Below are 13,229 nucleotides of genomic sequence, written 5' to 3' on the forward strand. Positions count from 1 at the left end.
AATATGTACACATTAGAAATAATACAGTGATGATACTGTGCATAGTGTACAGGTACCAATACACAGTAAAATGTGCCAATAGTGCCATGAGAGTGAAATGTATAAATGTGCACTTCCAGCAACAAAATGTATCACAGTCACATGATTAAACATAAACAAATGTGTGCACTCTCCAAGTGCATGCCATTCATATTTAATACTTAAATGGACACACGTGCAAACACCGATGCTTTTTGAGAGAAAAAAGACATACTGAGGTGACAGACATGGAAAAGGTCTAACTCAGGATCGCAGTCCGGTTACTATGGCAATAGCCAGTGGCATCTGAAGGAAACGCTCCTTGCATCCTGCAGACAGCACAGGAGGGTTGAGCCAACTTTCAAATGGAGCCTGCTTCACCCAGCAGTTTGTAATTTAGGCTGATCACAAGCGAGCAGAATTGACTGATGGCTACAAAGTCGCAGCAGAGGATGTTGACTCCGCCCACCTCAGGTCCAGGTCGCTGCTCGCTTGCCCAGCGGAGTAGCAGTGAAAGAGCCTTTGTCGTCATCTTCCTCAGGTTCTGGAAGGGATGGAAGAGGACATAGGGAGCATCTTCTGTCAGGTTCAGACCACTGACATAAAAACCAGCTAGAAAACAAAACAACACAGTGAAAAAGTCAGAAAAAGATTAAAGAAAACATGTTGCCAGAGGTTCAGATTAATGAAAATAAAACCAAAGTCAGTAATCCACTAAAATAAAACTTACCTGGTCTCCCTCTATGTTTCTGATCCTCTAGGTAAGCAATCACCTTCTTAGGGTCTGTGCTGTCAGCATACCTGGAAACAGTTGTTTTTTAAATTTGATTCATAGCAAATATTTCTAAAGAGAAGTCTCTCGCAAAGATGACAGTGTTATTTTATATTTGAGTTTAGAATTTATGTAATTTATTTATTAAAAACCATTACAGACACTATCTTAAAATCATCTCTGCTGTGTATTTATTTACCAGTAAGGTATTCCTGTCCACAGCTCAGGGTGCTGCTGCAACATCTGCTGGTTGTCATAGGAAACAATGACCTGCTGACCTCTGGACCAACAGGAACGCAGGGTGGGACTGTCCTGCATGTAAAGACACAAACACATATGCAAACAGAACTCCCTACATTCAAATTTTACTTTTTTCAATAGAGAGAAAAACGGAGGGAAAATACCCATCACAGTTTTCAAGAGCACAAAGGAATGTCTTCAGATGTCTTGTTTTGTCTGAACAACAGCCCAAAACCCAATTAAAAATGTGTAAATTTAATTTACAAAGATAATAAAACAGTGAAAATCAGCAAATCAACATTTGAGCATTAATCAATTCTCAAAATTTTTAATTTTCTGTCGATCAGCTAATCAATGTATCACCAAATCATTACAGTATTATCTCAAACAATTTTCCATCTCTCTCCCTCTCTTCCAGCCTTGTTACCTGTGAGGAGCAGAGTTTTTCTCCAAACAGAGATAGGATGTAATCCACAAGGCGGGTGTGATCTCCATCAGTCAGCGAATCAAAATGTGTGCAGGAAATGATTACGATCTCTTTCGGATGAGCATCCAACCAGGTAGCCAGTTCCTCCAGAGCCTCCTGCACACACACACACACATCACAATGTTTTATACTGATTAATTAAGTTTGTTATTTCTGTTTTTACACTTGTGGTGCAAGCAAACTTGAGACTGCATGTAATGTGAGGAGGGGCTGTGCATGAGTGCGAGTACCTTGACAGTCAGCAGTGTGTAGATGCCGTGGGCAAAGAACAATTTGACACCTTCTGCTGGTTTCCTGGCAATCCGCAGGTCCAAGAACCGAATACCAATATCACACTGATCACTGAGGACAGATTGCTACACACACACAGAAGAGACAGAGAATAAACACAGAAATATAAAAACATGTACAGCCACAGACAGCTCTCTCACAAAACTTGTAATTCAGTGCAAGTGGCAGTAACTCCGGTTCTAAGGCCATTGATTGATAAAAAAACTAATCATCAACTAGTGTGATAATAGAGTACTGGTAATTTTTTAAGCAAAAATGTACTGCTTTTAGACTGTCAGATGTGAATATTTCCTGGGTTTCATAGCCTTCCACAACATTAAACTGAATATCTTTGGGTTTTGCACTGTTGGTCTAACAAAAAACAGTGTATTGAAGTTGGGCTCTGGGAAATTGTGATGGACATTTTCCACTATTTTCTGACATTTATAAACCAAACAATTTGATATATTCAATCAATAACAGAAATTAAAAAAAAATTGTAGCTGTATGTAAAAGTATTCCTAACATCATGGAAACTAAAATACCAGGAAGACACCAAAAAAAAAGGACAATTTGCAACTGACTCTAAAAGGAGCAAGACTGTGATTCGAACATGATCCTCTTGTAAACTGACATCAAAGAAGTTTAGATGAATCTGTTCAAATTTGTTTATTACACACAGAGAGTTTGCCTGCTTATGAGTCATTGTCATATTGACATAATTGACACTGTGCATACTGTATAGTCTATTAACTTGTAAATGTTTGACTTTATGAGTTAACGAGCGCCATCTGAATGCACCAATTTACTTGTGAAAGAGGCACAGGTTCAAGCTGGCCTTCAAATCCTCTGAAAGATAGGCTACACATCTTTTTGGGCCCCTAAATTGTGACCCATGTAACAATACCTGTGTGGTAGCCCATCGGTAAACACAGGGGCGAGTCCAGCAGGGAAACAGCCTGTCTGTCAGTCTGAGGAGGCAGGGCTCTGATCTAAGCACAGGAGAAGAGACATCCAAACAGAAAGACATACTGTCGTGGCTTCCTGGAGAGATATGAAGAGCAGTCAGACATTCACTTTTGGTAAAACGTATGTAAATGAACAACACTGCAGTTAGCGTCTGATTCACAGCTTCCAATTGGGGTTAAGGGAAAAGTTAAGGGAAACATAAATAATGATATTTAGCGGCGAATTCTCCACTTACACTTATGAAAACGTGTTGGACTTCTAAGCAAAACCCTTACCTCTGCTTAAACTCACTTTCAGAGTTGTGAAACCTTTATGTTGCTGATGAAAACTGAAAAAAGGGTGATTTCACTGATAATTTTCCATCCAGACCACATTGGACCTGGTCCAGATCATAAACCACTATACTTAGACTTGTCAAATCTGGACTAGATTACCAAGCATACTCCTGAGAGTCATTAAAACACAGTTTCAGATTTTTGAAACTTTTATTCTATTTGTGAAAACTGAAAAAAGGGTCATTGTTATAATGAGTCTCCGGAGTCTCTTTGGTAATCTAGTCCAGATTTGACAAGTCTACGTATAGTGGGATTTTGATCTGGATTGGGAAAAAGGTCTAACTCTCACGTGTAAGTGGTGAAAAAACGGAGAATTGGCTGCTGAATACCATTACTTTTGGATTACGTGTTAGCCCCCAGTGTTTCTGTTTTACCGGGTAGAGCCAGGTTCCACAGCGGCACATCCAGCAGCTTCTCCGGCAGACGCGACATCCAGTCCGGGTTTTCTACGAGCTGTAGCTGCTGTTTGTCTTCCATGATTTTCACCTCAAATACTTTACTTTTTCACCGTCTCGCTGCTCAGTTTCATGTTTTCTCTTTTCATTACTTCTGTTTACCTTGCTCCTTCGCCTGGTTTTGAACGCAAACACCGTTTGTTTACATACTCTTCCGGGTTTTCTTTCTGCTAGTGGTAGTCTAGTCCAGCCTAGCACGTCTTGTTATGAATTTCAAAATAAAACCGGAAGAAGTAAAGCGATGGGTACTCACCATTAGTGATGGAAAGTAACTAAGTCCATTTACCCAAGTACTGTACTTAAGTACAATTTTGAGGTACTTTAGTCTCATGATACCAGACAATTGGAGGTCTCTGCCTACTAAAGGCTTGGGATTTCTAAATGCATGGTAGTTGATTGAACAGTGGCGAGAACGACCGCTTACAAGCCTACGCCCCTTTCAATTTGTCAAGGACATGCCTTACCGGAAATGTTCAAATTATCCAATATTTGCCAAAAATCAAAGATTAGAGAAAAAGCCCAAAAACTGAAACAGATGTGTGTATCAGAACTTTGTTTTTTCCTCTTTCCTCTCCCATTAATCATCTCACAACTTCTCTGATTTATCTGATGACCCTTTGGAGGGGCCAAACCCCTAGGTTAGGAACCCCTGGACTAAACTAGCTAACTGTATATGAAGTAGTTCAAACTAGCTCCACCTCCAGCAGCTACAACAGTAATATGCTGCTTACAAACTGATGCTTCAGTATTAATAATCTAATGATGTCATATATAATGATATCAGTCAGCCCAAACCACTACTTTTACTGCAATACTTAAACTACATCAAGCTGATAATACTTATGTTCTTTTAGTAAGTAGGATTTTTCATGCAGGACTTTTATTTGTAATGGAGTATTCTTATATTGCTGTATTAGTACTTTTACTGAATTAAAAGATCTGAGTACTTCTTCCACCACTGCTGACCATTAGAGGATCCCTTCATAATTCACTTACAATGGACGTGATGAGGAACAAAATCCACAGTCCTCTTTCTGCGCAAAAATGTATTTAAAAGTTTATTTAAAGCTAATATGAAGCTTCAGCTGTCCAAATGAGTCAAATCAAGTAAATATCATTCAACGTTACGGTCTTTTTAGTGCCAAAGTCCCTCTTTCTGTTACTGTACTTCCACCACAGCTCAATAGAGAAGCACTGTCCGAGGAAACATAAAGAGGGAATTTGATGATAAAAAGACTGTAAATGTGGCAGATGTCCACTTGATATGACTAATTCAGACTGCTGAAGCCTCATATAAGATCAACTTTTAGATGTATTTTTGCACAAAATGACGGTGGACACACTGTGGATTTTGTCCCCCATCACTTACATTGAAAGAACATTAGAAGGGGATCTTTTAATAGCCATTGTTAACAGGAGGAATGATTAGGAAAACCCATTTCACTGTTCATATGGACATCTGACTGTTGTTTTTGTTTTAAGACAGACTTGAAAAATTGTGAAACTATCCTTTAAATTAACCTGAGCATCTCAGGTTGTGTGTGTGTGGCTATACATCTGTACATCTGTTGACCAAAGAAAAAAATGGTTAAAACTTGGTTTTTGGGTTGAGGATAGAATTATGACTTGGTTAATAAGTTAATTAGGATGCAGACAGAAATCATATTCACTGTCCTCCAGTGGTCACTCTCCATCATGCTGGAATTCACTGGAATTGTTTTAACCCTCCACTGAACTCCTGGTTTTTAATGTTTAGATGTAGACTTGTGGACATTACTTGACTACTCAATTCTACACCAGTTTTCCATAAATGAAATTAAAGCCCTCACAGACTATTATGTTTCACAAATGAAAAAGTAGTCAGGCACTTTAGATGAACTGCATTCCTTGATAAACAATTTATCTCATTAGCTATAATCCTGATTATCTTGTATCTCGTGATATGCTATATTTAAATTCTCCAAACAGTTTCTCTTAAAACTTTAGCAAACTGGTATCCCTAGGTGAAGGTTTGTCTGGGAAAATGTATACAGCTTAATGAAATGACCTTTAAGAGCATTGTGTTGTGTTGAGTATGATCTCTTAATGGTTATATTGTAGGTCCAGACATGGCTTATTTCTGTGTTAATGACCGGAGGTTATCATCACATAATCACTGATCCATATTATTGTTTTTGATTAGAGCCTTATTAAAAGAAAAGGCCCCTCTCTCTGGACCAAATATAACTTATTAGGCAAGGCCAGGCAAGTTTTTTCATATAACACATTTCCAGAATAAGTGAATTCAAAGTGCTTTACATAAAATTTGAAAAAGCATTAAAATAAGATATAAAAGAAACTATAACTATATAAAAGAAATGCAATACAAAAAGACTAAAATAGAAAATGAAAATATGCTAAAATTGGACAAAACAGAACAGAAGAATAAAAACCTACAGTGTAGTTACATGCCTTCAATATGAAAATGTATCTTAAGTGCTAATAACATTATTCAGATTTGACCTTTGATTCATTTTTTTCTTGCTCTTGCTTTTTTCTTTAACTGTTTCTTTTGCTCACTTTTGTTATTGTTATTAGTTGTATCTTGTCTGTGCAATGTTTATGATTATACTTCTTGACTGAATCTGAGATTTTCATAATCCCCTTGGCTTCCTTCCTCCCCTGCACATACACATGTTTAATTTTATTATTCTATAGTAGTATGTGTAGTGTTATCATAAAGTTTCAGTTGTACAAACAAATGTATCTTGTAAAAAATATAAATAGTATCTACAAATGGAGTTATGGGCTAAAAAGTTGTCACATCAGTGATATTTTGGGGGAACCTAACTTTCAAATTAATCACAGTTTTCAGGACTTGCTCACCAGAGGGCAGCAGAGAAGTAATAGATGATTCTCACAGTATCATAGTTTCAGTGCTGCTGTTTAAATCACAATGTGGTTAGTTATGTGATGTGACTTGACCCTTTTTGATATACCAGAGCTTTAACTCCAAACAATATGAAATGTATGATTTCGGGACTATGGTTTGAGTTGTCTCTGGACCATTATAAGTTACAATTATTTAAACTCTCTGTTGTGATAGTTCATTGGTACCAGAATACTGGCTGAATTAATTTTGTTTATTTTCATTGGTTTCGTTAATACATGTTTTAGCTTATCTGATTTTAAACTAAATGCAGCCACTGCGAACAACAGAAATGCAAGTGTACATGCTCAAAAATTAAATAATGTCTACTTGTTGCATAGTATGGGGCATGATAATGTCAACCAATTAGTTTTCTTAGTTTCTTGCTTTATGTCAATATATTGTAGATGTCTGAAAAGGTAACAATTCAGCAACATACACACACAAAAGATTAGACTAAATGAACAATGAACAAAAAGATATATATAATTTTGCGTGTGTTTTTCTCTCGGGATCCTTCAGATTTATCTTGTGACCCTTTAAGAGGTCTTGACCCTAAGCATAGGAGCCACTGCTATAGTGTACTTCACTTTTCTTATTTTCAGTATTTTTAAAATCCTCTCCGAAGGGCTTAAGGACTGACACAGAAAAGGAGCAGGGACCCAACCTCCACATGATCTCCTCCTGTTACACAATTAGATTATCCTAATATTACACACTGTGTGTTGGTGTGCAAAGCTGGACCGATGCAAAAAGAAAAACATGCATTTTTGTTGCTTTGTTTTTAACAAAATGTTAAATTTTGATGCATTGTAAATTAAATTCTTCATAAACCCTAGAAAACTCTTTAATTATTGATACAGCTCTAAGTATTTTCTGTCTTCATGTGTGTTTTGTGCCACCTAAATCAGGCTAAGGACAAACGAGTGGCTGCTGTTTAGCACTTTTATGACAAGCAGTTTCTCAGAACCATTAAAAGAAACAGTTCTTCTAACAACAGGGAATGAACTGTAGCTCTCTCCACCAGCCAACAAGTTTAAATAAGGCTTGTATTCGCAGGAGCTTTATTGATGACATTTTTCTGTTACTTAACCAAATTAAATTCTTATCAAATCAGAAATTCTCATCAGAATGAAGAGTTGAGAGTTGCATGAAAACATACAAGCAAAGTAATCCTATCATATGATAGTTAACCATATTAGTATTTCAGTACCAAGGATGCAAAGATAAGAATATTCTGTCTGTAAACTGTGATGGGTGAACAGTCTAGAGCAAGACACTGACATGACATCTAACCTCCCTGTGAATGCACCAGAATGAAATTCAAATACAATCCAATCTGATGTTTTTTGTTTGTGTGTTGTTTTTAACATATTTCCCCCAAACCTCTCCTGTCAGTATATCTAAACTATCCAAAAAGACTAATGACAAAAATGAACAAATACAACAAGAGTTCCATCCACATTGATATGCTTCTTCTTTAACATAAACAACAACAAGTCTCTTTCTGTTGTCAGACAACTGAATTTGATTTGATCAATCAGAATTTCTTAAAATTATTATTTTATAATAAGAATATTGCCTGTAAAAAAATATAAATTACATAATTTAAAAAAAAATAATGTTTATAGGGACATAGTCTGGACCAATACCATATTTCATAGTATTTATAGCCTAAACTAGTTTAAAAAAATACCAAACAGTACAAAACAAACAATGATGCAATAAAAATACCTCAAAAAACACCTGTTCATCCATAACAACATGTCTGATGTCTGTGATGTGAGGCGTAATCAGCTATACTGACAGTTAAAATGAGTGTTTTTTTTCTATACTTACGTACTTTATTTCAGTAACATTTTGAATGCAGGACTTTTACTTGTAATATGGCTTCTTTTTTTTTTTTTTACAAGGACTACACACAAAGGATCTGAATTAGGGATGCACATATTGGATTTTTTGCTGATATCCAATATGCCAATATATTCCAACTTTTTTGGCCAAATGCCAATGCCACTACCAATATATGCACTTTTTTTCCCACCTAATTGCAGAGAACATCAAATCTCTCCTGTAGTGGAATTAACATATTATTATGCCCATTCGTATTGTGATGGCCCGCTGACAGATACAGACATAAAATACAATGCTTTTCAAAATGTGCACATTCACTGTGCAAAATAAGAAAACTACTTCAACTTAGGTTATGTAAAATGCCATATTTATTTTTTAGTAACATTTTCTTTCAAACAAAACCTTCATCCTACTTAAACAGGCTTGGATGATGCTCTCCCTGAGACAATCCTGACAATAGCCACATCCAGGGCAAATTTGACTTTTTACACAAGTTGCAAAGTAAATAAATGTAATCTCTGTCCACGGGGATCATGTGAAAGTAAATGCATTGTACAACTGTCCAGCAATTCAGACTAATTGAAAGAACATAAATAGACATAAATAAATGTGATCTCTGTCCACAGGGACCATGTGAAACTAAGTATATTGTACAACTTGGCTTTATCAAAGGACTGGAGAAGAGGCTGCTGACAGGTTTTTTCCCTGGTGCCTGTTTCTCTTTGTTCTTCACAAATTTGTCGTAATGATCGGGATGATGGTTCTTAAGATGGGCAATTAAATTTGTAGTGTTGAAGGAATGTGATGACTGATTCTGAGCAATCATTGCAAATAGCAACTTTGCTATCCATTTCGGACACTGTAAAAAAAACCCCACACCATAGACATATGGTTGCACCCTCTTTCATACTCAACACAAGAGATGTGATGATGTCGCACTGCATGGGTACATGGCTTTTGGGAATAATTAAACGTCGTTTTATCAGCCTGTTATATCAGCAGAAATGTTCATTTTTGGTCGATGTCAATATCACATTTTAAAGCCTTTATTGGATGGTATCGATGACGTGCCGATATTATTGTGCATCTGAATATTTCTTCCACCTCTGGCAACAGCTCCTCCCTGGTTGATGGATACATGTTGCCCCTCAGACAACATACATCCATCTGAACACCATAATTTCCGTATGAAACTCTAAAGTAAATCAAATGTTTTACCACTATCAACATTAGTAATAATAATAACAATACATTTATTCTATTCTATTAATAACATAGAACACACAACATAAAGAAAATAGTAATGAGAGTTAAGATGAAAAAGCCTTCCTTAACAGAAAGGGTTTTAGGCCTTTTTAAAAAGAGACCAGGGTCCGTACTACCCCCAGATTGTTAGGAAGGCTGTTCCACAAGTGTGATGCAGCAGAGCAGAAGGGTTGATCCCCCATGGTGCGGAGCTTAGTACTGGGGGCCTGGAGGAGCAAGCTGCTGGCAGATCTGAGGGTTCGGATGGAGGTTTGTGGTATTATCACTTCCTGTAGGTAGGGAGTAGCAGGACTTTGTAGTCAATCCTGAGGGAGACAGGGAGCCAATGCAATGAAAACAGAATTAGTGTTTTGTGTTTGTGTTTTTGCACTCTCATCAGGATCCTGGTAGCGCTGTTCTGAATGTACTGGAGCTTCTGGATGCTCCTGCCAGGGATCCCTATGAAGAGCACACTGCAGTAGTCCAGTCTTAAGGAGATAAATACATGGACACGTTTCTCTGCATCTGACAGGGTTAGAGAGGGGCTGAGTTTAGAGATGTTTTTGAGATGGTGGAAAGAGGTTTTGCATAGATGTCTTATATTGTTATCAGAGATCAGTTGTGGGTCAAACCTAACACCCTGATTAGTGACTGAGGAAGAAAGGGGGATGTCCTGTTCACCAAAGGTGAGATGAGGTATGGGGGATGACTGAATCTGGTGTGGGGTGCCAATAAGGAGAGTTTCAGTTTGGCTGCTGTTTAACTGGAGGACATTTGTGCTCATCCAGGCCTTCATCTCCTCAAGACAGGTGCTGAGGCGTGATGTGGCTGCAGAGGGGCTTGGGGCAGTTTTGATGTACAGCTGGGTATCATCAGCATAGCAATGAAAAGACATCCCATGTTTGCTGGTGACACATCCAAGGGGGAGCATGTAGAGGGTAAACAGGATGGGGCCGAGAACCGATCCTTGCGGAACACCACAGGTGACAGGAAGCGATCTAGACCTGCATCCTCCCAGTGAGACAAACTCAGTCCTAGAGGAAAGGTAGGACTGAAACCACTTAAGTGCAGAGTCTGACAGTCCAGTGGTGGTGTGGAGGCGCTCTAAGAGGATAGTGTGATCCACAGTGTCAAATGCAGTGCTCAGGTCAAGGAGAATCAGGAGAGAAGGGGACCCTGCAGCTGCCATCAGCAGGTCATTCACAACCCTGAGCATAGCTGTTTCAGTGCTGAACGAAAACCTGAAAGAAATTTTTCAAATAGGTAATTGTGTTTAAGGTGGTCCTAAAGTTCAGAAGCAACCACCTTCTCCAACACCTCGGACAGGAAAGGGAGGTTAAAGATAGCTCTGTAGCTAGCAAGAACTTCTGGGTCCAGGGTGGGCTTCTTGAGGAGGGGGCAGATAACAGCGACCTTGAGGGCAGATGGAACACTACCAGTTTGAAGGGAGAGGTTGGCAGTTTTGGTGAGCAGGGGGCTGAGAATGGGAATGTATGATTTTAGCAGAGCTGTTGGAATGGGGTCCAGAGCACAAATACGGGGTTTCATATTCCTTGGACTTCCTCAATGTGGCTCTGCCTCACGGCAGTAAAATGGAGTGGAGACAGAGAGTCAATGACAGGAGGAGGCAGTGAAGAAAAGGTGGACATGAGAGAGCAGATGTTTTTGACCCTGTTCTTGAACAGGTCAATGAAACTGTTACATTGCTCTTATGTAACCTCAATTGGTAGATCATGTGTTCTTTTCAATGATATTAGATGTCCTGAACTACATTTTCTCACCTCCATGCACTGGTGACGTCTCTCTGCCCTTAGCTGCTGTGAGTGTCCTCAAGTCAAAATCCTGTGTATTTATTACAGCCCTGGGTTATTAGATTGATTCTCATTTGAAGAAGCAAAAACACAACAGCTTTACAGCCAATTGCATATTGTATTAGACATGGTCCAGGCAGTCTGACTTCACTAAGTAACGTTATAAGGAAATGTAGGACACACAAATTTCATTAAACAATTTTATGTACTGTACCTTACCTCTATTTTGTCCTCACAGTTTGCTCTACTAGCCCAGTGTCACACAAAAAAAATCTATGGTTGTAATGTCACACGTAACATTTAATTCAACTGGTGGTTTGCTGCACAGTGCATTGGTATTGAAATACCATTCTCAATAAGATAATATTATTCCATCATATGGACTAAAGATTGATTCATTGTTAGTCAGAGCAAATTGGGTACATACTGTGTAGTCATGGTCAATGCCTTGTGCCAAGCAGACTGTGTTTCCTTAGTTTTTTTTTAATGGATGGCCAGTGGCTGTAGGGTTTGACTTGGATTATTAATTTATACATTTTAAGAAGACTGAAGGTGAAAAGCTCAGAAATAACCTGGTTGAAGAGCTGAAGCTGGCAGAATACATAACTGTGAGCTTAAAAAATACTTTAGGGATATCTTTTCTCATTTATTGAAAGCATTCTATGAAAGCCTGGAGAAGACATGTTTCATTATCTCATAAAATGCAGGCTGATAAAGATTATATTAGACAACAGTTCTCTTCACATTTCTGGAATATATGGAGGTCTGAGAGGACACTAGTAAAATTGTTCAGGAGAAAGTTTTTTGTGATCTTGACGTCACAAGTCATTTTGAAATAATTACACTGTGATCATGAGAAATCAGTTCTGACAGCTTGTTATGTGGTCTCAGGATAATTATTTGCTATGCCGACATCACAAATAATATGACAAGCTGCTTTTGTTAGATTTAAGCAATATCACACGAGAGAGAGTGCTGCTATACTGAATATCAGCACGGCTGTGATTCAGTCATAGGCAGTAGGCCATAGGCTGAGTGACAAAGAGAATCACAGCCGTGCTGATATTCAGTACAACAGGACAACCTCAAGTGTGATATTGCTTTTATACAACAGTTCTACAAGTACCATTTATTAGTTAACAGCAATAAGCAACAACAGATTATGATTTGTTTGTTTATTTAATCATTTATTTGGCTCTGCCAACACAAATAGTTCCACAACTGGACTGTTGTCAACACATAAACATTTTCCTGCACACTAGCTTGCTACTTTGTGTAGGTCTACATGTTACTGCATGTTACTGCATATGTTTCCATTTACTGTGCAACCAGTGAAATAAGAGTCTGTTGACAGACGCTTTGGTGGCATGTGTGATTCTGATGAGTTAACCGCTCGATCAGACAGTACGTTGCTCCATCATTCCCTGTTCTCCATGGATTTTCTCCAGTTACTTTTTAGTGAGCTTTCAGACCTGCAAGACAAACAGGTTTTTTGTTTACAGGTATATTTTTTATGTTCAGCGATTCATTATGAATCACAATTCACATCATAGTCTTTGTATGTTTATAGAAAGCATCTCATCTATGCCCACTCACTGCCATGATCTCCCTTGCCTTGAGTCCCGCATCAGACTGTTTCTGTATGGCAGTGGTTCTCAGGCAAGGCAGGTAAGGTGTGTGTGTCCCTGCCTCACATCTGTGTAACTGAGTAACATCTGTGACAGCTGGTTTACTTCCAGGGGTTTGCACTCAAGTATCTAGGCTTGTTTCCCTCCCTTCGTCCTCTACTGATGACCATTCATAATTTAACTGAAATGTTATTTGTGGAAATATATTCATCTTTGCGGTGCAAAGTTTGTTACAAT

The 13,229-nt window shown here is 38.2% G+C and overlaps 1 protein-coding gene across 2 annotated transcripts; it reads right to left on the reverse strand.

The window, feature by feature from the left end:
* Positions 1 to 162: 162 nt before the first annotated feature.
* zgc:112023 (PI-PLC X domain-containing protein 1) lies at positions 163 to 3,761 on the reverse strand. 2 transcript variants are annotated; one of them, XM_067583007.1, is made up of 7 exons: positions 3,466 to 3,761; positions 2,695 to 2,831; positions 1,748 to 1,873; positions 1,458 to 1,613; positions 990 to 1,102; positions 749 to 819; positions 163 to 562 (listed from the first exon to the last, which is right to left on the reverse strand). In XM_067583007.1, the coding sequence occupies exons 1-7, from the start codon at positions 3,566 to 3,568 to the stop codon at positions 489 to 491; spliced, it is 780 nt and encodes a 259-aa protein (XP_067439108.1). In that variant the 5' UTR covers positions 3,569 to 3,761; the 3' UTR covers positions 163 to 488. The 2 variants fall into 2 exon arrangements, with proteins under 2 accessions (XP_067439108.1, XP_067439107.1); XM_067583006.1 differs by having other exon boundaries at positions 163 to 630; positions 3,466 to 3,760.
* Between the last annotated feature and the right edge of the window lie 9,468 nt (positions 3,762 to 13,229).

The sequence above is a fragment of the Thunnus thynnus genome, chromosome 24, assembly GCF_963924715.1.
Source record: "Thunnus thynnus chromosome 24, fThuThy2.1, whole genome shotgun sequence".
Classification (NCBI taxonomy): Eukaryota; Metazoa; Chordata; class Actinopteri; order Scombriformes; family Scombridae; genus Thunnus; species Thunnus thynnus.

Bases quoted from the DNA above. Each gene is read 5' to 3' on its own strand.
- zgc:112023 (XM_067583006.1), bottom strand. From the start codon at position 3,568: ATGGAAGACAAACAGCAGCTACAGCTCGTAGAAAACCCGGACTGGATG. The intron at 1,874-2,694 runs GTATTGTTACAT...GTGTGTGTGTAG, and splicing joins ACCGATGGGCTACCACACAG to CAATCTGTCCTCAGTGATCA. The intron at 1,614-1,747 runs GTACTCGCACTC...GTGTGTGTGCAG, and splicing joins ACACACTGCTGACTGTCAAG to GAGGCTCTGGAGGAACTGGC.